Genomic DNA, 26,204 nt, shown 5'->3' on the forward strand with positions numbered 1-26,204 from the left:
GGAAGAAACACCCTCTGCACTTCCGTGTCAAGGATCACTCCAAGAAAAGACAACCTCCTGGTCAGCTCCAAATGTGTTGGAAGATTCAGGATACAACAGTGTTCCTTGAGCAGATGAGTCGTGAGAACAATGGACTGCAACAACCTCTCCCTGGACGATGCCTTTATCAGCAGATCGTCCAGATATGGGATTATGTTCACCCCGTCTGTGGAGGGGAACCATCATCTCTGCCATCACCTTGGTGAACACCAGTGGTGCTGTGGAGAGGCTGAATGGTAGTGCCTGGAATTGATAGTGACTGTCTAACAGTGCAAATCTAAAATAAGCCTGGTGAGGCAGCCAAATCGGAATATGGAGGTACACATCCATGATATCCAGGGATACCAGAAACTCCCTCCTCCAGACATGAAATCACTACTCTGAGAGACTCCATTTTGAACTTGAACACCCTCAGATAAGGGTTCAACGATTTCAAGCTCAAAATTGGCCTGACCGAACCATTCGGTTTCAGTACCACGAAAAGGTTTGAATAATAACCCTTGTTTTACATATGGGGTGGAACTGGGACAATGACCTTGACTTTTCCAACTTTAGGATGGATTCCTGTAGGATACACAATATCCTGGATCCAGGCCGGACGACACCCAGACGTGCTTGAAACGTCAGAGTCTCGCACCCACCAGCCATCCTCCAGGCTTTGAGGTCCACCGTCATGCTGAGGATTTTTGAGGGACCAGAAGCAGGTCTCTGGTCCTGGGAGCCTGCAGATGCAGGCTTTCTGGATTTTGCCCGACAACCTCTAAAAGAAAGTGGTAGAAGGCTTGGGCTTTTGTCTTAGCGGTCCGAAAGGACTGCGTCAGAGGTGACGTAGAAGGAGCAGAGGGAAGGAAAGGTGGCTTACCCGCGGTTGCCATGGAAATCCACGCATCCAATGCTTCCCCAAATAGAGACTGACCTGTGTAGGGTAGGTTCTCCACACTTCTCCTGGATTCCGCGTCTGCAGACCATTGGCGTAGCCAGAGTACCCTGCGAGCCGATACAGACATGGAGGATATCCGTGCAATCAGCGTACCCATGTCTTTCATGGTTTCCACCATGTACCCCGCAGAATCCTGTATGTTACATAAAAAACAATTCAATGTCCCTTCTATCCAAATCCTCTAATGCCTGACCACTTTACTATGGCTTTAGAAATCCATGCACAGGCAATAGTGGGCCTTAAGGCCAGTCCTGAAGCAGTGTATATGGATTTGAGCGTAATGTCAATCTTACGATCAGCTGGTTCTTTCAACGCGGTGGAACCAGGGACAGGTAAAACCACCTTTTTAGACAGTTTGGAGACAGATGCGTCAACAATTGGTGGGTTTTCCCATTTTTTTTTTCTATCTTCCTCAGGGAAGGGAAAAGCAACCAGAACTCTTTTAGGGATATGGAATTTCTCTGGGTTTCCCCAGAATTTTTCAAATATAAAGTTAAATTTAACATATCTCTAATGGCCTCAATCATGAGCTGCAACCCATTAACAAGGGATGCTGCCCCCCTCACCGCCTGTAGTATCAGAATCGGTATCCGTGTAATCTTGCATAATTTGGGCAAGCGCACGTTTCTGTGGGAACATGCTAGGGGATTTTGCAGGAATGGGGACAGAGCCTGACCAAACTGCCATAGACTTCTTCAACACCCGAGTTTCAGTATTAGCTACCCTAGTAGAGATCTGAGAGATCATTACTTTGACAGTAGTTAACCACTCAGGTTTAACAATAGGGATCTGAGACAAAGCATTACAATCCTGTGTACATGGAATGGATCACTCCTGAGAGGAAACATCTTCTGCAGCATAGGACACACAGTCCCTATACATGGCTATGCGAGATAGTAAACTCCCACACACAGGAAAATGTCAGACAGTCCCCTCCCCCCCCAAGTATGCCACAGAGACACAGAGGTTGGAGCCAACCCACACACAGTGCTTTTTAAGGTAGAACTAATGAAACTACCAGCACTACCAGCGCTGCCTGCGTACCTTAATAGACTACACAGACTTTACACAGCCTCCCCCCCACAGGATAGCTGGAGTTGCTTTGAGGGACGGCTCTCTGTCAGCATCTGTTACACGGGAACTGCAGGCAAGAAAATGGCGCTCAACGCTGCTGGGTCCGCTGAGAAGCTCCGCCCCCTGAACATGGCACTGCTTCCCGCTCTTCATTGTATTATACTGGCCTGAGGATTTCTGCTGGCAGCGATCCGGGGACCCCGACAGGCTTGCCGACCAGTTTAGGGTATAGGCGCTGGCTCAGGGCCTATGTACCGCTGAGCCCCGGAGCGCTGTTAGTACCACACTCCTTACCCTATTGCCGCAACCTTCACACCGGCTCCCCGCTTGCTAGGGGGGAGCGGTCGCTTGGTGCGGCTAATCTATCCCCTCAGGAGCTCAGTGTCCTGTCAGCAGAAATAGTGGCCCTCACCCCACAGGGTAGGACACTACGCCCCCCTAAGTCCCACGAAGCAGGGAGGCTGTTGCCAGCAGCTTCCCTGTAAAATAATAAAACTCTAAAAAAAAACTTTTACTAGAGAAACTCTGAACAGCTCCCCTAGCTGTGACCGGCTCCTCCGGGCACATTTTCTAAACAGAGTCTGGTAGGAGGGGTATAGAGGGAGGACCCAGCACACACTCAAACTCAAAGTGCCAGTGGCTCCTAGTGTACCCGTCTATACCCCATGGTACTAATGTGGACCCAGCATCCTCTAGGACGTAAAAAAATATTTGCACAAGGGCCAATTCAAGGTGTGTATAAAATGAAGGCATTTAGCAGGGTTTTCAAACTTCAGATAACATTTACTGACTTGTACATGCCTGTAACTTTTACTAAAGTACAAATATGTGTTGTGTTTTGGACTGATTAATAACTCTTAAGGTGCATACACACGGAGAGATTTGGGCTAACCCTGATTCTCACTGTGCGATAGGGACTAGGTCGGTATCGCAAGCATATAATGACTGCTTGCGATACTGGCTTTGTCCGATTTTGGCTAAGTGTCAACTATGACTATCTTTTCTACGAGATAGTCAAAACGGATTTGCCTGCACAGTCTATCTAGGCTTGCGATACCAATCGCGCATTGCATCGGGATCGCAAGGCGACTTTCACCTTGCGATCAGCACCAACTTTCCTTACAATTTTGACTATATAGTCAAAATAGTTAGAAAAAAAATCTCACTGTGTGTACACACCTTATGGGAATGCTGCTCCTCTAATTCAAAGTAAAGTTCATTTGTCCTTTGCTCTGCTAGATGCCAAGCTACTACACATGCTAGTTTTGCCATGGAAAACTACCCAAATAGAGCTTTTAGATATATTTATAATTCCAGTTATAAATTCCAATAGTCAGAAAAAAAACCCACAACAATTATCTCTTGCAATATGGATTTAATGTGACAATTGAAATTATAAAAACAGGATTTTGTTTCAAGTTGGAGGAAACCAGCTCTGAGAAAGTAATTTTTTTTTTCAATATCATTAGAACATGAAATTCATAATTCCTTAAAATAAGTTTAAGTACAATCAATAAAAAGGATTTAGACAGAAATACAAGCAGCACCTTTTCCATCATCTTCCGTTCCTCTGCCTCAGCAGCTTTCTCAAGTTTCTCTTCCTCTTTTATCATAGCTGGAGTTATCATTTCAGTACCCATCTCTGCTTCTGACACTGTAAACACAAATGCCGTTTAAACACCATAAAAGATGGGGTAGGGGGCTGACAGTAAAAATTACTATCTTTAGGGGAGAATTACTGTAGGCTAACTGATCCTACAGGCTACCCAATTAGCCCCGAAGGAAGCCCGATGCTGGCACTTAAAATAAGAATTTACTCACCGGTAATTCTATTTCTCGTAGTTCGTAGTGGATGCTGGGAACTCCGTAAGGACCATGGGGAATAGACGGGCTCCGCAGGAGACTGGGCACTCTAAAAGAAAGATTAGGTACTATCTGGTGTGCACTGGCTCCTCCCTCTATTCCCCTCCTCCAGACCTCAGTTAGGGAAACTGTGCCCGGAAGAGCTGACACAACAAGGAAAGGATTTGGAATCCAGGGTAAGACCCATACCAGCCACACTGTACAACTTGTGATAACCATACCCAGTTAACAGTATGAACAACAACTGAGCCTCCTTGTACGGATGGCTCATAACAATAACCCTTTAGTGAAGCAGTAACTATATACATGTATTGCAGAGAGTCCGCACTTGGGACGGGCGCCCAGCATCCACTACGGACTACGAGAAATAGAATTACCGGTGAGTAAATTCTTATTTTCTCTGACGTCCTAGTGGATGCTGGGTACTCCGTAAGGACCATGGGGATTATACCAAAGCTCCCAAACGGGCGGGAGAGTGCGGATGACTCTGCAGCACCGAATGAGCAAACTCAAGGTACTCCTCAGCCAGGGTATCAAACCTGTAGAATTTAGCAAATGTGTTTGAACCCGACCAAGTAGCAGCTCGGCAAAGCTGTAAAGCCGAGACCCCTCGGGCAGCCGCCCAAGAAGAGCCCACCTTCCTTGTGGAATGGGCTTTTACTGATTTAGGATGCGGCAGTCCAGCCGCAGAATGTGCCAGCTGAATCGTGCAACAGATCCAGCGAGCAATAGTTTGCTTTGAAGCAGGAGCACCCAGCTTGTTGGGTGCATGCAGGATAAATAGCGAGTCAGTTTTCCTGACTCCAGCCGTCCTGGAAACATAAATTTTCAAAGCCCGGACTACGTCCAGCAACTTGGAAGCCTCCAAGTCCCGAGCAGCCGTAAGGCACCACAATAGGTTGGTTCAAATGAAACGCTGATACCACCTTTGGGAGAAATTGGGGACGAGTCCTCAATTCTGCCCTGTCCATATGGAAGATCAGATATGGGCTTTCACATGACAAAGCCACCAATTCTGACACACGCCTAGCTGAAGCCAAGGCCAACAGCATGACCACCTTCCATGTGAGATACTTCAGCTCCACGGTCTTAAGTGGCTTAAACCAGTGTGATTTCAGGAAATCCACCACAACGTTAAGATCCCAAGGTGCCACTGGAGGCACAAAAGGGGGCTGAATATGCAGCACTCCCTTAACAAACGTCTGAACTTCAGGCAGTGAAGCCAGTTCTTTTTGAAAGAAAATAGACAGGGCCGAAATCTGGACTTTAATGGATCCCAATTTTAGGCCCATAGTCACTCCTGACTGTAGGAAGTGCAGGAATCGACCCAGCTGGAATTCCTCCTTAGGGGCCTTCCTGGCCTCACACCAAGCAACATATTTTCGCCATATACGGTGATAATGTTTTGCGGTCACGTCTTTCCTAGCCTTTATCAGCGTAGGAATAACTTCATCCGGAATGCCCTTTGCCGCTAGGATCCGGCGTTCAACCGCCATGCCGTCAAACGCAGCAGCGGTAAGTCTTGGAACAGACAGGGCCCCTGCTGTAACAGGTCCTGTCTGAGAGGCAGAGGCCATGGGTCCTCCGAGATAATTTCTTGTAGTTCTGGGTACCAAGTTCTTCTTGGCCAATCCGGAACGATGAGTATAGTTCTTACTCCTCTCTTTCTTACTATCCTCAGTACCTTGGGTATGAGAGGAAGAGGAGGGAACACAAACCGACTGGTACACCCACGGTGTCATTAGTGCGTCCACAGCTATCACCTGAGGGTCCCTTGACCTGGCGCAATATCTTTTTAGCTTTTTGTTGAGGCGGGACGCCATCATGTCCACCTGTGGCAGTTCCCAGCGATTTATAATCTGTGTGAAGACTTCTTGATGAAGTCCCCACTCTCCCGGGTGGAGGTCGTGCCTGCTGAGCAAGTCTGCTTCCCAGTTGTCCACTCCCGGAATGAACACTGCTGACAGTGCTAGCACGTGATTCTCCGCCCATCGAAGAATCCTTGTGGCTTCTGCCATTGCCATCCTGCTTCTTGTGCCGCCGTGGCGGTTTACATGGGCGACCGCCGTGATGTTGCCTGACTGAATCAGTACTGGTTGGTCTTGAAGCAGGGGCTCTGCTTGCCTCAGGGCGTTGTAAATGGCCCTTAGTTCCAGAATATTTATGTGTAGTGAAGTCTCCAGACTTGACCACTGTCCTTGGAAGTTTCTTCCCTGAGTGACTGCCCCCCCATCCTCGGAGGCTTGCATCCGTGGTCACCAGGACCCAGTCCTGTATGCCGAACCTGCGGCCCTCGAGTAGATGAGCACTCTGCAGCCACCACAGCAGAGACACCCTGGCCCTTGGGGACAGGGTGATCAACCGATGCATCTGAGGATGCGATCCGGACCATTTGTCCAACAGATCCCACTGAAAGATCCTTGCATGGAACCTGCCGAAGGGAATTGCTTCGTAAGAAGCCACCATCTTTCCCAGGACTCGCGTGCAGTGATGCACCGACACCTGTTTTGGTTTCAGGAGGTCCCTGACCAGAGATGACAATTCCTGGGCCTTCTCCACCGGGAGAAACACCTTTTTCTGTTCTGTGTCTAGAATCATGCCCAGGAAAAGCAGACGCGTCGCAGGAATCAGCTGCGACTTTGGGATATTCAGAATCCAGCCGTGCTGTTGCAACACTTCCTGAGAGAGTGCTACGCTGACCAACAACTGCTCTCTGGACCTCGCCTTTATGAGGAGATCGTCCAAGTACGGGATAATAATAACTCCCTTCTTCCGAAGGAGTATCATCATTTCGGCCATTACCTTGGTAAATATTCTCGGTGCCGTGGACAGGCCAAACGGCAACGTCTGGAATTAGTAATGACAGTCCTGTACCACAAATCTGAGGTACTCCTGGTGAGGTGGGTAAATGGGGACATGCAAGTAAGCATATTTGATGTCCAGCGACACCATAAAATCCCCCTCTTCCAGGCTTGCAATGACCGCTCTGAGCGATTCCATTTTGAACTTGAATTTCTTCATATAAGTGTTCAAGGACTTTAAATTCAGAATGGGTCTCACCGAACCATCCGGTTTCGGTACCACAAACATTGTGGAATAGTAACCCCTTCCCTGTTGAAGGAGGGGGACCTTTATTATCACCTGCTGGAGGTACAGCTTGTGAATTGCCGCCAGTACTACCTCCCTTTCCCTGGGAGCAGCTGGCAAGGCTGATTTGAGGTAACGGCGAGGGGGAGTCGCCTCGAACTCCAGCTTGTATCCCTGAGATACAATTTGTAAAGCCCATAGATCCACTTGTGAGCGAACCCACTAGTTGCTGAAGTTTCGGAGACGCGCCCCCACCGCACCTGGCTCCGCCTGTGGAGCCCCAACGTCATGCGGTGGACTTAGTGGAAGCAGGGGAGGATTTTTGTTCCTGGGAACTGGCTGCCTGGTGCAGCTTCTTTCCTCTACCCTTGCCTCTGGCCAGAAAGGATGCTCCTCTGACCCGCTTGCCTTTGAGGCCGAAAGGACTGCACTTGATAATACGGTGCTTTCTTAGGCTGTGAGGGAACCTGAGGCAAAAAAGTCGACTTCCCAGCTGTTGCTGTGGATACGAGGTCCGAGAGACCGTCCCCAAACAATTCCTCAACCTTATAAGGCAAAACCTCCATGTGTTTTTTAGAATCAGCATCACCTGTCCACTGCCGAGTCCATAATACTCTCCTGGCAGAAATGGACATTGCATTAATTCTAGATGCCAGCAGGCAAATGTCCCTCTAGGCATCCCGCATATATAAGACGACGTCTTTTATATGTTCGAGGGTTATCAAAGCAGTATCCCTGTCGAGGGAATCAATGTTGTCTGACAGGGTATCAGTCCATGCTGCTGCAGCACTACACATCCAGGCTGAAGCAATAGCAGGTCTCAGTAGAGTACCAGAGTGTGTATACACAGACTTCAGGATAGCTTCCTGCTTTCTATCCGCAGGCTCCTTTAGGGCGGCCGTATCCTAAGACGGCAGTGCCACCCTTTTAGATAAGCGTGTGAGCGCCTTGTCCACCCTAGGGGATGTTTCCCAACGTAACCTATCCGTTGGCGGGAAAGGGTACGCCATCAGTAACCTCTTAGAAATCACTAGTTTCTTATCAGGGGAACTCCACGCTTCTTCACACAATTCATTTAATTCAGCAGATGGGGGAAAAGTCACTGGCTGCTTTTTCTCCCCAAACATAATACCCGTCTTGGTGGTAACCGGGTTAATGTCAGAAATGTGCAATACATCTTTCATTGCAGTAATTATGCATCGGATGGCCTTTGTAGACTGTACATTTGTCTCATCCTCATCTACACTGGAGTCAGACTCCGTGTCGACATCTGTGTCTACCATCTGAGCTAGCGGGCGTTTATGAGCCCCCGACGGCTTCTGAGTCGCCTGGGCAGGCGCGGGCCGAGACCCCGGTGGCCCAAGGCTGCAGCGTCATCGAACCTTTTATGTAAGGAGTTGACACTGTCGGTTAAGACCTTCCACATATCCATCCAATCAGGTGTCGGCCCCGTCGGGGGAGACACCACATTTATCTGCCCCTGCTCCGCCTCCACGTAACCCTCCTCATCAAACATGTCGACACAGCCGTACCGACACACCGCACCCACACAGGGAATGCTCAGACTGGGGCCAGGACCCCCACAAAGTCCTTTGGGGAGACAGAGAGAGAGTATGCCAGCACACACCACAGCGCTATATAACACAGGGATTCACACTATAAAAAGTGATTTACCCAATAGCTGCTTAAATATCTTATTTGCGCCTAAATTTATGTGCCCCCCCCCCTCTCTTTTTTACCCTTCTTGTATCAGGATACTGCAGGGGAGAGCCTGAGGAGCTGCTTCCAACGGAGCTGTAAAGGGAAAATGGCGCTGGTGTGCTGAGGAAGAAGGCCCCGCCCCCTCAGCGGCGGGCTTCTGTCCCGCGTTTTCTGTAACTTAATGGCGGGGTTTTTTACACATATACAGTTAGACTGTATTATGTGTATTTTATGCCAAAAGGTATTTTATTGCTGCCCAGGGCGCCCGCCCCCCCCCCCCCCCAGCGCCCGGCACCCTACAGTGACCGGTGTGTGTGGTGTGCTGTGGGAGCAATGGCGCACAGCTGCAGTGCTGTGCGCTACCTTAATGAAGACAGGAGTCTTCTGTCACCGATTTCATCGCTTCTCTTCTGTCTTCTGGCTCTGCAAGGGGGACGGCGGCGCGGCTCCGGGAACGGACGATCGAGGTCAGGCCCTGTGTTCGAACCCTCTGGAGCTAATGGTGTCCAGTAGCCTAAGAAGCACAAGCAGTGAGTCTGTTGCCAGCAGATCTCACTGAAAATAAAAAACCTAACAAATACTTTCTTTTCTAGCAAGCTCAGGAGAGCCCACTAGGAGCACCCAGCTCTGGCCGGGCACAGATTCTAACTGAGGTCTGGAGGAAGGGCATAGAGGGAGGAGCCAGTGCACACCAGATAGTACCTAATCTTTCTTTTAGAGTGCCCAGTCTCCTGCGGAGCCCGTCTATTCCCCATGGTCCTTATGGAGTTCCCAGCATCCACTAGGACGTCAGAGAAAGGGGATTTTTTTCCCCCGAGCCTGCTAAGGGCCTAACAGGATAAGTGCCCTGTTTTCAAGATTGCGAAAACACTGAGGTCTGTGAACAGATCACAGACCCGATGGTGGAATTCATTGTTTTGGGCATCTAATTTTCCCATCTAAATGGGACTGTCACTATTCAATTGTTGTTTGGGCACATATGCATATTGCACTCAAACAGGTTTAGCCGCGTTAAACGGCTGAACCCATCTAAAGTCCAGCTTTGGCAGTCCAAACTCCCATTCGGACGCCCAAAGTGCCGGTTTTGCGCACATTTCATTTCACACCTCAGGCGGCTGAGAGAAGAAATGTCAACCCCACAATTACCGGCGTCTAAACAGAGCAACAGTTGAATTGCTCAGTTTTGAACCCCTCAGTTGTAGCGGCAGGTTAAATCAACTGAATCGACCCCTATGTGTTTTCGTCTGAAAACAGGTCATTTTGGCTACCTGAAGTGACTAGCAGAAATGTGCGAGAACTCCATAGTTTGGGCGCTCTAACCAGGAGTATAAACAGGTTTAAGGTTTCTAAAACTTTTGACAAGTAGGGTGGAATACACAACCCTCGAAAGTTGTTACCCATAATGCCTACACCAATCTGTGCTCAAGGTTTTCTTTTTATTTCTGTGTGGCTTGTCTATTGCTGTATGACTTAAATCTTCTGTATTATGTGCATTGTTTTTGATGTCTGTAAAGTGCCTTAAGTCCTGTCGGAGAAAGTGCGCTAAAATAAGAATTTACTTACCGATAATTCTATTTCTCATAGTCCGTAGTGGATGCTGGGGACTCCATAAGGACCATGGGGAATAGCGGCTCCGCAGGAGACTGGGCACATCTAAAGAAAGCTTTAGGACTATCTGGTGTGCACTGGCTCCTCCCCCTATGACCCTCCTCCAAGCCTCAGTTAGGATACTGTGCCCGGACGAGCGTACACAATAAGGAAGGATTTTGAATCCCGGGTAAGACTCATACCAGCCACACCGTACAACTTGTGATCTGAACCCAGTTAACAGCATGATAACAGAGGAGCCTCTAGAAAAGATGGCTCACTACAGCAATAAACCGATTTTTTTGGTAACAATAACTATGTACCAGTATTGCAGACAATCCGCACTTGGGATGGGCGCCCAGCATCCACTACGGACTATGAGAAATAGAATTATCGGTAAGTAAATTCTTATTTTCTCTAACGTCCTAAGTGGATGCTGGGGACTCCGTAAGGACCATGGGGATTATACCAAAGCTCCCAAACGGGCGGGAGTGCGCGGATGACTCTGCAGCACCAAATGAGAGAACTCCAGGTCCTCCTCAGCCAGGATATCAATTTTGTAGAATTTTACAAACGTATTTGCTCCTGACCAAGTAGCTGCTCGGCAAAGTTGTAAAGCCGAGACCCCTCGGGCAGCCGCCCAAGATGAGCCCACCTTCCTTGTGGAGTGGGCATTTACAGATTTTTGGCTGTGGCAGGCCTGCCACAGAATGTGCAAGCTGAATTGTACTACAAATCCAACGAGCAATAGTCTGCTTAGAAGCAGGAGCACCCAGCTTGTTGGGTGCATACAGGATAAACAGCGAGTCAGATTTCCTGACTCCAGCCGTCCTGGAAACATATTTTCAGGGCCCTGACAACGTCTAGCAACTTGGAGTCCTCCAAGTCCCTAGTAGCCGCAGGCACCACAAATAGGTTGGTTCAGGTGAAACGCTGAAACCACCTTAGGGAGAAACTTAGGACGAGTCCTCAATTCCGCCCTGTCCGAATGGAAAATCAGATAAGGGCTTTTTTAGGATAAAGCCGCCAATTCTGACACGCGCCTGGCCCAGGCCAGGGCCAACAGCATGACCACTTTCCATGTGAGATATTTTAACTCCACAGATTTAAGTGGTTCAAACCAATGTGACTTTTGGAACCCAAAACTACATTGAGATGGAGGCACAAAAGGAGGCTGTATATGCAGTACCCCTTTTACAAACGTCTGAACTTCAGGGACTGAAGCTAGTTCTTTTTGGAAGAAAATTGACAGGGCCGAAATTTGAACCTTAATGGACCCTAATTTCAGGCCCATAGACACTCCTGTTTGCAGGAAATGTAGGAATCGACCCAGTTGAATTTCCTCCGTCGGGCCTTACTGGCCTCGCACCACGCAACATATTTTCGCCAATTGCGGTGATAATGTTTTTGCGGTTACATCCTTCCTGGCTTTGATCAGGATAGGGATGACTTCATCCGGAATGCCTTTTTTCCTTCAGGATCCGGCGTTCAACCGCCATGCCGTCAAACGCAGCCGCGGTAAGTCTTGGAACACAGGGTCCTTGCTGGAGCAGGTCCCTTCTTAGAGGTAGAGGCCACGGATCCTCCGTGAGCATCTCTTGAAGTTCCGGTTACCAAGTCCTTCTTGGCCAATCCGGAGCCACGAATATAGTGCTTACTCCTCTCCATCTTATCAATCTCAGTACCTTGGGTATGAGAGGCAGAGGAGGGAACACATACCCTGACTGGTACACCCACGGTGTTACCAGAGCGTCTACAGCTATTGCCTGAGGGTCCCTGGACCTGGCGCAATACCTGTCGAGTTTTTCCCAACGGTTTATAATCATGTGGAAGAATTCTGGGTGAAGTCCCCACTCTCCCGGGTGGAGGTCGTGCTGAGGAAGTCTGCTTCCCAGTTGTCCACTCCCGGAATGAATACTGCCGACAGTGCTATCACATGATTTTCCGCCCAGCGAAGAATCCTTGCAGCTTCTGCCATTGCCCTCCTGCTTCTTGTGCCACCCTGTCTGTTGACGTGGGTGACTGCCGTGATGTTGTCCGACTGGATCAACACCGGCTGACCTTGAAGCAGAGGTCTTGCTAAGCTTAGAGCATTGTAAAATAAGAATTTACTTACCGATAATTCTATTTCTCGGAGTCCGTAGTGGATGCTGGGGTTCCTGAAAGGACCATGGGGAATAGCGGCTCCGCAGGAGACAGGGCACAAAAGTAAAGCTTTTACAGGTCAGGTGGTGTGTACTGGCTCCTCCCCCTATGACCCTCCTCCAGACTCCAGTTAGGTACTGTGCCCGGACGAGCGTACACAATAAGGGAGGATTTTGAATCCCGGGTAAGACTCATACCAGCCACACCAATCACACCGTACAACTTGTGATCTAAACCCAGTTAACAGTATGATAACAGAGGAGCCTCTGAAAGATGGCTTCCTAAACAATAACCCGAATTAGTTAACAATAACTATGTACAAGTATTGCAGATAATCCGCACTTGGGATGGGCGCCCAGCATCCACTACGGACTCCGAGAAATAGAATTATCGGTAAGTAAATTCTTATTTTCTCTATCGTCCTAAGTGGATGCTGGGGTTCCTGAAAGGACCATGGGGATTATACCAAAGCTCCCAAACGGGCGGGAGAGTGCGGATGACTCTGCAGCACCGAATGAGAGAACTCCAGGTCCTCCTTTGCCAGGGTATCAAATTTGTAAAAATTTACAAACGTGTTCTCCCCTGACCACGTAGCTGCTCGGCAGAGTTGTAATGCCGAGACCCCTCGGGCAGCCGCCCAAGATGAGCCCACCTTCCTTGCGGAATGGGCCTTAACAGATTTAGGCTGTGGCAGGCCTGCCACAGAATGTACAAGTTGAATTTTGTTACAAATCCAACGAGCAATTGACTGCTTAGAAGCAGGTGCACCCAACTTGTTGGGTGCATACAGTATAAACAGCGAGTCAGATTTTCTGACTCCAGCCGTCCTTTAAATGTATATTTTTAAGGCTCTGACAACGTCCAACAACTTGGAGTCCTTCAAGTCGTCTGTAGCCGCAGGCACTACAATAGGCTGGTTCAGGTGAAACGCTGATACCACCTTAGGGAGAAAATGCGGACGCGTCCGCAGCTCTGTCCTATGTCGAATGGAAAATTAAATAAGGGCTTTTATAAGACAAAGCCGCCAGTTCAGATACTCTCCCGGCCGAAGCCAGGGCCAGTAACATAGTCACTTTCCATGTGAAATATTTCAAATCCACATTCTTTAGTGGTTCAAACCAATTGGATTTGAGGAAATCTAAAACTACATTTAGATCCCACGGTGCCACCTTAGGCACCACAGGAGGCTGTATATGCAGTACTCCTTTGATAAAAATCTGGACCTCAGGGACTGAGGCCAATTCTTTTTGGAAGAATATTGATAGGGCCGAAATTTGAACCTTAATAGATCCCAATTTGAGACCCATAGACAATCCCGATTGCAGGAAATGTAGGAAAACGACCCAGTTGAAATTCCTCCATCGGAGCACTCCGCTGCTCGCACCACGCAACATATTTTCGCCAAATACGGCGATAATGCTTCGCGGTGACTTCCTTCCTTGCCTTTATCAAGGTAGGAATGACTTCTTCTGGAATGCCTTTTCCTTTTAGGATCTGGCATTCAAACGCCATGCCGTCAAACGCAGCCGCGGTAAGTCTTGAAAAAGACAAGGACCCTGCTGAAGCAGGTCCCTTCTCAGAAGTAGAGGCCACGGATCGTCCGTGACCATCTCTTGAAGTTCCGGGTACCAAGTCCTTCTTGGCCAATCCGGAGCCACTAGTCTTACTCCTCTTTGCCGTATAATCCTCAAAACCTTTGGTATGAGAGGCAGAGGAGGAAACACCTATACCGACTGGTACACCCAATGTGTTACCAGCGCGTCCACAGCTATTGCCTGCGGATCTCTTGACCTGGCGCAATACCTGTCCAGTGTCTTGTTGAGGCGAGACGCCATCATGTCCACCATTGGTTTTACCCAACGGTTGAATAGCATGTGGAAAACTTCTGGATGAAGTCCCCACTCTCCCGGGTGAAGGTCGTGTCTGCTGAGGAAGTCTGCTTCCCAGTTGTCCACGCCCGGGATGAATACTGCTGACAGTGCTATCACGTGATTCTCCGCCCAGCGAAAGATCCTGGCAGCTTCTGCCATTGCCCTCCTGCTTCTTGTGCCGCCCTGTCTGTTTACATGGGCGACTGCCGTGATGTTGTCCGACTGGATCAACACCGGTCTTCCTTGAAGCAGAGGTTTCGCCTGGCTTAGAGCATTGTAGATTGCTCTTAGTTCCAGAATGCTTATGTGAAGAGACGTTTTCAGGCTCGACCACACTCCCTGGAAATTTCTTCCCTGTGTGACTGCTCCCCAGCCTCTCAGGCTGGCATCCGTGGTCACCAGGATCCAATCCTGCATGCCGAATCTGCGGCCCTCCAATAGATGAGCCTCCTGCAACCACCACAGAAGGGATACCCTTGTCCTCGGCGACAGGGTTATCCGCAGGTGCATCTGAAGATGCGACCCTGACCATTTGTCCAACAGATCCCTTTGCATGGAATCTGCCGAAAGGGATTGCTTCGTAAGAAGCTACCATTTTTTCCCAGGACTCTTGTGCATTGATGTACAGACACCTTTCCTGGTTTTTAGGAGGTTCCTGACCAGGTCAGATAACTCCTTGGCTTTTTCTTCGGGAAGAAAAACCTTTTTCTGAACTGTGTCCAGAATCATCCCCAGGAACAGCAGACGAGTTGTCGGCAATAATTGGGATTTTGGAATATTCAGAATCCATCCGTGCTGCTTTAGCACCTCTTGAGATAGTGCTAAACCCATCTCTAGCTGTTCTCTGGACCTTGGCCTTATTAGGAGATCGTCCAAGTATGGGATAATTAATACGCCTTTTCTTCGAAGAAGAAATATTATCTCGGCCATTACCTTTGTAAAGACCCGAGATGCCGTGGACAAACCAAACGGCAGCGTCTGAAACTGATAGTGACAGTTTTGTACAACGAACCTGAGGTACCCCTGGTGTGAGGGGTAATTGGAACGTGGAGATACGCATCCTTGATGTCCAAGGATACCATAAAGTCCCCTTCTTCCAGGTTCGCTATCACTGCTCTGAGTGACTCCATCTTGAACTTGAACTTCTTTATGTACAGGTTCAAGGACTTCAGATTTAGAATAGGCCTTACCGAGCCATCCGGCTTCGGTACCACAAAAAGAGTGGAATAATACCCCTTCCCTTGTTGTAGAAGAGGTACCTTGACTATCACCTGCTGAGAATACAGCTTGTGAATGGCTTCCAAAACCGTCTCCCTTTCTGAGGGGGACGTTGGTAAAGCAGACTTCAGGAAACGGCGAGGTGGCTCTGTCTCTAATTTCAACCTGTACCCCTGAGATATTATCTGCAGGATCCAGGGATTTACCTGCGAGTGAGCCCACTGCGCGCTGTAATTCTTGAGACGACCGCCTACCGCCCCCGAGTCCGCTTGCGAAGCCCCAGCGTCATGCTGAGGCTTTTGTAGAAGCCGGGGAGGGCTTCTGTTCCTGGGAAGGAGCTGCCTGTTGCTGTCTCTTCCCTCGTCCTCTGCCTCGTGGCAGATATGAATAGCCCTTTGCTCTCTTATTTTTAAAGGAACGAAAGGGCTGCGGTTGAAAGGTCGGTGCCTTTTTCTGTTGGGGAGTGACTTGAGGTAGAAAGGTGGATTTCCCGGCCGTAGCCGTGGCCACCAAATCCGATAGACCGACCCCAAATAACTACTCTACGCATCGCCTGTCCACTGTCGTGTCCATAAAGCTCTTCTGGCCGAAATGGACATAGCACTTACCCGTGATGCCAGTGTGCAGATATCTCTCTGTGCATCACGCATATAAAGAAATGCATCCTTTATTTGTTCTAACGACAGTAAAATATTGTCCCTGTCCAGGGTATCAATATTTTCGATCAGGGACTCTGACCAAACTACCCCAGCACTGCACATCCAGGCAGTCGCAATATCTGGTCGTAGTATAACACCTGCATGTGTGTATATACCTTTTTGGATATTTTCCATCCTCCTATCTGATGGATCTTTAAGTGCGGCCGTCTCAGGAGAGGGTAACGCCACTTGTTTTGATAAGCGTGTTAGCGCTTTGTCCACCCTAGGAGGTGTTTCCCAGCGCTCCCTAACCTCAGGCGGGAAAGGGTATAAAGCCAATAACTTCTTTGAAATTAGCAGTTTTTTTATCGGGGCACCCCACGCTTCATCACACACGTCATTTAATTCTTCTGATTCGGTAAAAACTACTGGTAGTTTTTTCACACCCCACATAATACCCTGTTTAGTGGTACCTGTAGTATCAGCTAAAAGCAACATCTCCTTTATTGCCAAAATCATATAACGTGTGGCCCTACTGGAAAATACGGTTAATTCGTCACCTTCACCACCGGAATCAGTGCCTGTGTCTGGGTCTGTGTCGACCGACTGAGGCAAGGGGCGTTTTACAGCCCCTGACGGTATTTGAGGCGCCTGGACAGGCACTAATTGAGTGTCCGGCCACCTCATGTCGGCAAACGACTGCTTAAGCGAGTTGACGCTATCCCGTAATTCCACAAATAAAGGCATCCATTCTGGTGTCGACCCCCTAGGAGGTGACATCCTCATATTTGGCAATTGCTCCGCCTCCACACCAATAACGTCCTCATACATGTCAACACACACGTACCGACACACAGCAGACACACAGGGAATGCTCTATACGAAGACAGGACCCACTAGCCCTTTGGGGAGACAGAGGGAGAGTCTGCCAGCACACACCAAAAAGCGCTATATATGACAGGGATAGCCTTATGATTAAGTGCTCCCTTATAGCTGCTTTTATATTAATATATTGCCATTTATTTTGCCCCCCCTCTCTGTTATACCCTGTTTCTGTAGTGCAGTGCAGGGGAGAGACCTGGGAGCCTTCCTGACCAGCGGAGCTGTGACAGAAAATGGCGCCGTGTGCTGAGGAGATAGGCCCCGCCCCTTTTTCGGCGGGCTCGTCTCCCGCTATTTAGTACATTTAGGCAGGGGTAAATATCTCCATATAGCCTCTGGGGCTATATGTGAGGTATTTTTAGCCTTTTTAAAGGTTTTCATTTGCCTCCCAGGGCGCCCCCCCCCAGCGCCCTGCACCCTCAGTGACTGCCGTGTGAAGTGTGCTGAGAGGAAAATGGCGCACAGCTGCAGTGCTGTGCGCTACCTTAAGAAGACTGCAGGAGTCTTCAGCCGCCGATTCTGGACCTCTTCTTGCTTCAGCATCTGTGAGGGGGCCGGCGGCGTGGCTCCGGTGACCATCCAGGCTGTACCTGTGATCGTCCCTCTGGAGCTTCATGTCCAGTAGCCAAGCCGCCAATCCATCCTGCACGCAGGTGAGTTCACTTCTTCTCCCCTCTGTCCCTCGTTGCAGTGATCCTGTTGCCAGCAGGAATCACTGTAAAATAAAAAACCTAAGCTAAACTCTCTAAGCAGCTCTTTATGAGAGCCACCTAGAATTGCACCCTTCTCGTCCGGGCACAAAAATCTAACTGGAGTCTGGAGGAGGGTCATAGGGGGAGGAGCCAGTACACACCACCTGACCTGTAAAAGCTTTACTTTTGTGCCCTGTCTCCTGCGGAGCCGCTATTCCCCATGGTCCTTTCAGGAACCCCAGCATCCACTTAGGACGATAGAGAAATGTCCCTTAGCTTCAGGATATTTATGTGAAGTGATGTCTCCACGCTTGACCATAAGCCCTGGATATTCCTACCCTGTGTGACTGCTCCCCAGCCTCGCAGGCTGGCATCCGTGGTCACCAGGACCCAGTCCTGAATGCCGAATCTGCGGCCCTCTAGAAGATGAGCACTCTGCAACCACCACAGGAGGGACACCCTTGTCCTTGGTGACAGGGTTATCCGCTGATGCATCTGAAGATGCGACCCGGACCATTTGTCCAGCAGGTCCCACTGGAAAGTTCTTGCGTGGAATCTGCCGAATGGGATTGCTTCGTAGGAAGCCACCATTTTACCCAGAACCCTTGTGCATTGATGCACTGAGACTTGGCTCGGTTTTAGGAGGTTCCTGACTAGCTCGGATAACTCCCTGGCTTTCTCCTCCGGGAGAAACACCTTTTTTTCTGGACTGTGTCCAGGATCATCCCTAGGAACAGAAGACAAGTCGTCGGAACCAGCTGCGATTTTGGAATATTGAGAATCCAATCGTGCTGCCGCAACACTACCTGAGATAGTGCTACACCGACCTCCAACTGTTCCCTGGATCTTACCCTTATCAGGGAATTGTCCAAGTAAGGGATAACTAAAATTCCCTTCCTTCGAAGGAATCTCATCATTTCGGCCATTACCTTGGTAAAGACCAGGGGTGCCGTGGACCATCCATACGGCAGCGTCTGAACTGATAGTGACAGTTCTGTACCATAAACCTGAGGTACCCTTGGTGAGAAGGGTAAATTTTGACATGAAGGTAAGCATCCTTGATGTCCCGAGACATCATGTAGTCCCCTTCTTCCAGGTTCGCAATCACTGCTCTGAGTGACTCAATCTTGAATTTGAACCTCTGTATGTAAGTGTTCAAAGATTTTAGATTTAGAATCGGTCTCACCGAGCCGTCCGGCTTCGGTACCACCACAGTGTGGAATAATACCCCGTTCCCTGTTCCAGGAGGGGTATCTTGATTATCACCTGCTGGGAATACAGCTTGTGAATGGCTTCCAAAACTGTCTCCCTGTCAGAAGGAGACATCGGTAAAGCCGACTTTAGGAAACGGCGAGGGGGAGACGTCTTGAATTCTAATTTGTACCCCTGAGATATCACCTGAAGGATCCAGGGGTCTACTTGCGAGTGAGCCCACTGCGCGCTGAAATTCATTGAGACGGGCCCCCCACCGTGCCTGATTCTGCTTGTAAAGCCCCAGCGTATACTGAGGGCTTGGCAGAGGCGGGAGAGGGTTTCTGTTCCTGGGAACTGGCTGATTTCTGCAGCCTTTTTCCTCTCCCTCTGTCACGGGGCAGAAATGAGGAACCTTTTGCCCGCTTGTCCACGAAAAGACTGCGCCTGATAATACGGCGTCTTCTCATGTTGAGAGGCGACCTGGGGTACAAACGTGGATTTCCCAGCTGTTGCCGTGGCCACCAGGTCTAAAAGACCGACCCCAAATAACTCCTCCCCTTAATAAGGCAATACTTCCAAATGCCATTTGGAATACGCATCACCTGACCACTGACGTGTCCATAACCCTCTACTGGTAGAAATGGACAACGCACTTAGACTTGATGCCAGTCGGCAAATATTCCGCTGTGCATCACGCATATATAGAAATGCATCTTTCAAATGCTCTATAGGCAAAAATATACTGTCCCTATCTAGGGTATCAATATTTTCAGTCAGGGAATCCGACCACGCCGACCCAGCACTGCACATCAAGGCTGAGGCGATTGCTGGTCGCAGTATAACACCAGTATGTGTGTAAATACATTTTAGGATACCCTCCTGCTTTCTATCAGCAGGATCCTTATGGGCGGCCATCTCAGGAGAGGTTAGAGCCCTTACAAGCGTGTGAGCGTTTATCCACCCTAGGGGGTGTTTCCCAACGCACCCTAACCTCTGGCGGGAAAGGATACAATGCCAATAACATTTTAGAAATTATCAGTTGTTATCGGGGAAAACCCACGCATCATCACACACCTCATTTAATTTCTCAGATTCAGGAAAACTACAGGTAGTTTTTCCTCACCGAACATAATACCCCTTTTTGGTGGTACTCGTATTATCAGAAATGTGTAAAACATTTTTCATTGCCTCAATCATGTAACGTGTGGCCCTACTGGAAGTCACATTTGTCTCTTCACCGTCGACACTGGAGTCAGTATCCGTGTCGGCGTCTATATCTGCCATCTGAGGTAACGGGCGCTTTATAGCCCCTGACGGCCTATGAGACGTCTGGACAGGCACAAGCCGAGTAGCCGGCTGTCTCATGTCAACCACTGTCTTTTATACAGAGCTGACACTGTCACGTAATTTCTTCCAACAGTTCATCCACTCAGGTGTCGACCCCCTAGGGGGTGACATCACTATTACAGGCAATCTGCTCCGTCTCCACATCATTTTTCTCCTCATACATGTCGACACAAAAGTACCGACATACAGCACACACACAGGGAATGCTCTGATAGAGGACAGGACCCCACTAGCCCTTTGGGGAGACAGAGGGAGAGTTTGCCAGCACACACCAGAGCGCTATATATATACACAGGGATAACCTTATATAAGTGTTTTTCCCCTTATAGCTGCTGTATAGTTAATACTGCGCCTAATTAGTGCCCCCCTCTCTTTTTTTAACCCTTTCTGTAGTGTAGTGACTGCAGGGGAGAGCCAGGGAGCTTCCCTCCAACGGAGCTGTGAGGGAAAATGGCGCCAGTGTGCTGAGGAGATAGGCTCCGCCCCCTTATCGGCAGCCTTATCTTCCCGTTTTTCTGTTATTCTGGCAGGGGTTAAATGCATCCATATAGCCCAGGAGCTATATGCGATGCATTTTTTTGCCATCCAAAATGTTTTTATTGCGTCCCAGGGCGCCCCCCCCCAGCGCCCTGCACCCTCAGTGACCGGAGTGTGAAGTGTGCTGAGAGCAATGGCGCACAGCTGCAGTGCGCTACCTTGTTGAAGACAGGACGTCTTCTGCCGCCGATTTTCCGGACCTCTTCTGCCTTCTGGCTCTGTAAGGGGGCCGGCGGCGCGGCTCTGGGACCCATCCAAGCTGGGCCTGTGATCGTCCCTCTGGAGCTAATGTCCAGTAGCCTAAGAAGCCCAATCCACTCTGCACGCAGGTGAGTTCGCTTCTTCTCCCCTTAGTCCCTCGATGCAGTGAGCCTGTTGCCAGCAGGTCTCACTGAAAATAAAAAACCTAAACTAAAACTTTCACTAAGAAGCTCAGGAGAGCCCCTAGTGTGCACCCTTCTCGTTCGGGCACAGAGATCTAACTGAGGCTTGGAGGAGGGTCATAGGGGGAGGAGCCAGTGCACACCAGATAGTCCTAAAGCTTTCTTTAGATGTGCCCAGTCTCCTGCGGAGCTGCTATTCCCCAAGGTCCTTACGGAGTCCCCAGCATCCACTTAGGACGTTAGAGAAATAATAATACCTATTATTCTTATTATATAAAAGTGGGCGTGTGTGAAATCACATCACATTCTGATGGTGTGCAATATGAAAGGAGAACTGTATTCGGGGTCCACCACAAACTGGGCAGAAGAAAAAGGAGAGAAACGGGAATCTATGGTAAGTGAGAGTCAACCTTGAACGTAAGCAAATACATTTTCAATCTAGCAGCAGAGCCACTTGCAGCTAGCATAAGGATTAATGTTGCTATAATGGGCCAATTAAATGATACTAAATGCAATTTTACTTTGTTAAAAAAAAAAAAAAACTAAACCCTAAACCCTTGTTTCTTGGTCTTATTAAAAGCAAACAATCTGTATAAAACCTTGAGAGCTAGACAACTACATAAAACTAACCTATATAACTATTATCCATATTATAACTTTATAGGAAACCCTCTGCCTCAAGATTACAGCAAAATAAAAATTGATATATGCCAGTCAATTTAAAATACTTAATCCAGTCAAAAAAAAAAAAAAAGTCTTGCATTGTGGACATGTGCAGACTGCTCTGATAAGGAGGATTAAATAATCTACCAATGAGCTAAACGCACAGGAAGTTCTTTCATAACAGGTTTAATTACTGCTACACAAGACAGCGCCACATACAGCATTCCTAAACATCCATTCACATGCATAGACATATCACAATACAGCACATTAATACACGTTTAGAAAAGGAAATAACTACAGTATTTATACTAAACCACCATCTGTAAACAGTGGTATAATCTGGGTACACACTAGTCGATATATTGGGTGGTTGAGCTATCACGATATATCACGAGCCCATCAGCTGGTGTGTACACTCGCTATGTCTGAATGACGTTCACAGACATATCGCATCAGCTGTGCAGCACAGCCAATGGCTATCTTGTTGTGTGTATGGGCGATTCGACAACTGCCTGTACACTTGCTGCAGGGGCCAACATCACAGCTGGGCAGGCAACTTCAAATGCCCGCCCAGGTGGGAGCCCTGATAAGCTCATCTTGGCAGATGTGTATACTCTGGTGTGTACCCAGCCTAAAGACTGTATGCCAGCTGTTGGGATCCCGGCGCCCAGTATACCGACGCCGGAATCCCGACACCCAGCCTTCTTGACAACTATTCTCCCTCTTGGGGGTCCACGACTCCCCTTGAGGGAGAATAAATAGCATGGCGCTCATTTGCGCTCACCCAGCTCTTGGAATTCCAGCGGTTGGGATCCTCGCCGCCGACATACCATAATACACCCAACCATTCATACCATGGAATATATTTATCGCCCGATGGGCCGTCTAAAACATATTGGACCGCCACCCTATATAGCATGTGCTACACATCCTATATCTGCACCATCATTATGGTATTGTTTAGAAACCACAGTAATTAATTAAATGATTATTGGGTAGCATTTACCGTGTATATCAGCCATTTCCAGCAGTCTGAAACAATCTATAGTCATAGCAAAACCTTATTAGAAGGGATGGAGAAAGCAAAGCTACACATCGGGAGAAGAGACAGATGCATAGGCAGACAGGACAGCCTTCACAAGCCTACTGACAGGGTAGCATGCACACAACATGGCTACCATGAGGAGAAGCCCTGGGAACACCACAGGGCAACAGTAGCGAGCTGCAGTGGTAACTCGTCCTGCCCAGCAGTAGTACTATTACACCAATACACAATATGTCCCCATGACATTGGGGCAGATGTATTAAGCCTGGAGAAGTGATAAAATGAGTGATAAGTGGAAGGTGGTAACACACCATCCTGTCAGCTCCTAACTGTCATTTTTCAAACCCAGCCTGGAACTTGACAGTTAGGAGCTGACTGGCTGGTGCATTATCACATTCCACATTATCACTTCACCAGGCTTAATAAATCTGCCCCATAATGCAACGTCAGTGACCTCCTCCCAGCAACTCACATGGCAAATACAGATAATATACAACCCAGCTGAGAGCACTAGCAGCACAGTGTAGAATGCGCAGCCACCGGAGACAGCCAGTAACGAATAAGGGGCATCAAGCCAACAACACATCAATGATAGGATATTGTACCCTGTGACCGGGTTACACCACCTGTGCACACACTGGTACCCCCATAGCTACATGCACACACTGCAGAACACTGAGAGACAACAGTGGGTATACAGAGAGAGAACAGGACGGACACAGCGCAAGCAAACAGCTAGTGGAATATGAGAGTGCCAGTTACCCGGGCCGGAGGACGGCGGCTGCTCCACAGGCATGGCTGGTCAGTATAGCGGCACTGCAAGTTGAGGGTACCACTCACGGTCCAGGAAGCACCAAAGCAAGAAAAAAAACTGGCGCCAAATCTGCACGCGAACTCGTCTCGCGCTCTACAAGGCACGCCCCCTGGCCAATCGCGCTTTGATGTTTCCCCGCGTCCTGTCTCTAGCCTCCAGCAAATCCCACGAGAGCTGGGAGGAAACAACGTGAAAATCGATCAGACATGTAAAAATCGGCGCGCTTTCCCGTGTGTGATCACTGTGATGCTGTAGTGATGGGTGTGCGCGGAGTTATCTGCTGGGCGCATAGGAGCACGGCTGTCGCTGCGTTTTCTGCCAGGTCTCACCGGACATTAGATCTCCGGTAGCTGAAGCGGGCTGCTGGGCTCCGGCGAGTAAATGCTCGTTCCCAGTCAGTGTACTGTTGCCACCCGTCACACAGGTGCATTGCAGGGGACATGCTGTGCTTGGTTCATGGTTTAGGAGGCTCTGTCAACGGAAAAACCTGTGCAAACTGGAGGGCGGGGGTAGCAAGTCTGCGCTGTATAGGACTGAGACAGCTGGCCAGGGCTCAGTACAAAAGTGCAAAATGAAAAAGGGGGTGTGCTCTCTCTACAATGGCGCTGGTCTCTCTTACGGTCACCTATGTATGCGGATAATACCCAGGTGTGAAAGTGTATGTTGAAAATAAGAATTTACTTACCGATAATTCTATTTCTCGTAGTCCGTAGTGGATGCTGGGAACTCCGTAAAGACCATGGGGAATAGCGGCTCCGCAGGAGACTGGGCACAAAAGTAAAGCTTTAGGACTACCTGGTGTGCACTGGCCCCTCCCCCTATGACCCTCCTCCAAGCCTCAGGATACTGTGCCCGGACGAGCGTACACAATAAGGAAGGATTTTGAATCCCGGGTAAGACTCATACCAGCCACACCAATCACACCGTACAACCTGTGATCTGAACCCAGTTAACAGCATGATAACAGAGGAGCCTCTGAAAAGATGGCTCACAACAATAATAACCCGATTTCTCTAACGTCCTATGTGGATGCTGGGGACTCCGTCAGGACCATGGGGTTTAGCGGCTCCGCAGGAGACAGGGCACAATAATAAAAGCTTTAGGATCAGGTGGTGTGCACTGGCTCCTCCCCCTATGACCTTCCTCCAAGCCTCAGTTAGATTTTTGTGCCCGGCCGAGAAGGGTGCAATCTAGGTGGCTCTCCTGAGCTGCTTAGAATAAAAGTTTAAGTTAGGTTTTTTATTTTCAGTGAGTCCTGCTGGCAACAGGCTCACTGCTACGAGGGATTTAGGGGAGAGAAGTAAACTCACCTGCGTGCAGGATGGATTTGCTTCTTAGGCTACTGGACACCATTAGCTCCAGAGGGAGTCGGAACACAGGTCTCACTCTGGGGTTCGTCCCGGAGCCGTGCCGCCGACCCCCCTTGCAGATGCCGAAGTTGAAGAGGTCCAGAAACAGGCGGCAGAAGACTTTCAGTCTTCATAAGGTAGCGCACAGCACTGCAGCTGTGCGCCATTGTTGTCCGCACACTTCATACCAGCGGTCACTGAGGGTGCAGGGCGCTGGGGGGGGCGCCCTGGGCAGCAATGTATTATACCTTTTTTATGGCTAAAATACATCACATATAGCCCTTGAGGCTATATGGATGTATTTAACCCCTGCCAGATCTCACAAACTCCGGGAGAAGAGCCCGCCGTTTTAGGGGGCGGGGCCTATTCTCCTCAGCACACGGCACCATTTTCCTGCTCAGCTCTGCTGTGAGGAAGGCTCCCAGGCTCTCCCCTGCACTGCACTACAGAAACAGGGTTAAATCAGAGAGGGGGGGCACTTATTTGGCGATATGATTACATATGTGAAAATGCTATAAGGGAAAACACTTGTATAAGGGGTTGTCCCTGTATAATTATAGCGTTTTTGGTGTGTGCTGGCAAACTCTCCCTCTGTCTCCCCAAAGGGCTAGTGGGGTCCTGTCCTCTATCAGAGCATTCCCTGTGTGTGTGCTGTGTGTCGGTACGTGTGTGTCGACATGTAGGAGGACGATGTTGGTGAGGAGGCGGAGCAAATTGCCTGTATTGGTGATGTCACTCTCTAGGGAGTCGACACCGGAATGGATGGCTTATTTAGGAATTACGTGATAATGTCAACACGATGCAAGGTCGGTTGACGACATGAGACGGCCGGCAAACAAATTAGTACCTGTCCAGGCGTCTCAGACACCGTCAGGGGCTTGTAAAAACGCCCATTTACCTCAGTTGGTCGACACAGACACGGACACTGACTTCAGTGTCGACGGTGAAGAAACAAACGTATTTTCCTTTAGGGCCACACGTTACATGTTAAGGGCAATGAAGGAGGTGTTACATATTTCTGATACTACAAGTACCACAAATAAGGGTATTATGTAGGGTGGGAATAATCTACTTGTAGTTTTTCCTGAATCAGATAAATTAAAGTGTGTGATGATACGTGGGTTTCCTCCGA

General features: G+C 49.0%; 1 protein-coding gene across 1 annotated transcript in view; it reads right to left on the bottom strand.

Moving 5' to 3' along the window:
• HELLS (helicase, lymphoid specific) overlaps positions 1-23,869 on the bottom strand; it is a 270,907-nt gene extending 247,038 nt beyond the window's left edge. The window contains exons 1-2 of the mRNA XM_063961560.1: positions 23,672-23,869; positions 3,601-3,707 (exon numbers count right to left, since the gene is read on the bottom strand). Of these exons, the coding sequence (XP_063817630.1) occupies positions 3,601-3,707; positions 23,672-23,705 (141 nt within the window). The 5' untranslated portion in view covers positions 23,706-23,869. The remainder of the gene's footprint in view (positions 1-3,600; positions 3,708-23,671) is intronic.
• Between the last annotated feature and the right edge of the window lie 2,335 nt (positions 23,870-26,204).

Source organism: Pseudophryne corroboree, chromosome 3 (genome assembly GCF_028390025.1).
Source record: "Pseudophryne corroboree isolate aPseCor3 chromosome 3, aPseCor3.hap2, whole genome shotgun sequence".
In the NCBI taxonomy this organism is placed as follows: Eukaryota; Metazoa; Chordata; class Amphibia; order Anura; family Myobatrachidae; genus Pseudophryne; species Pseudophryne corroboree.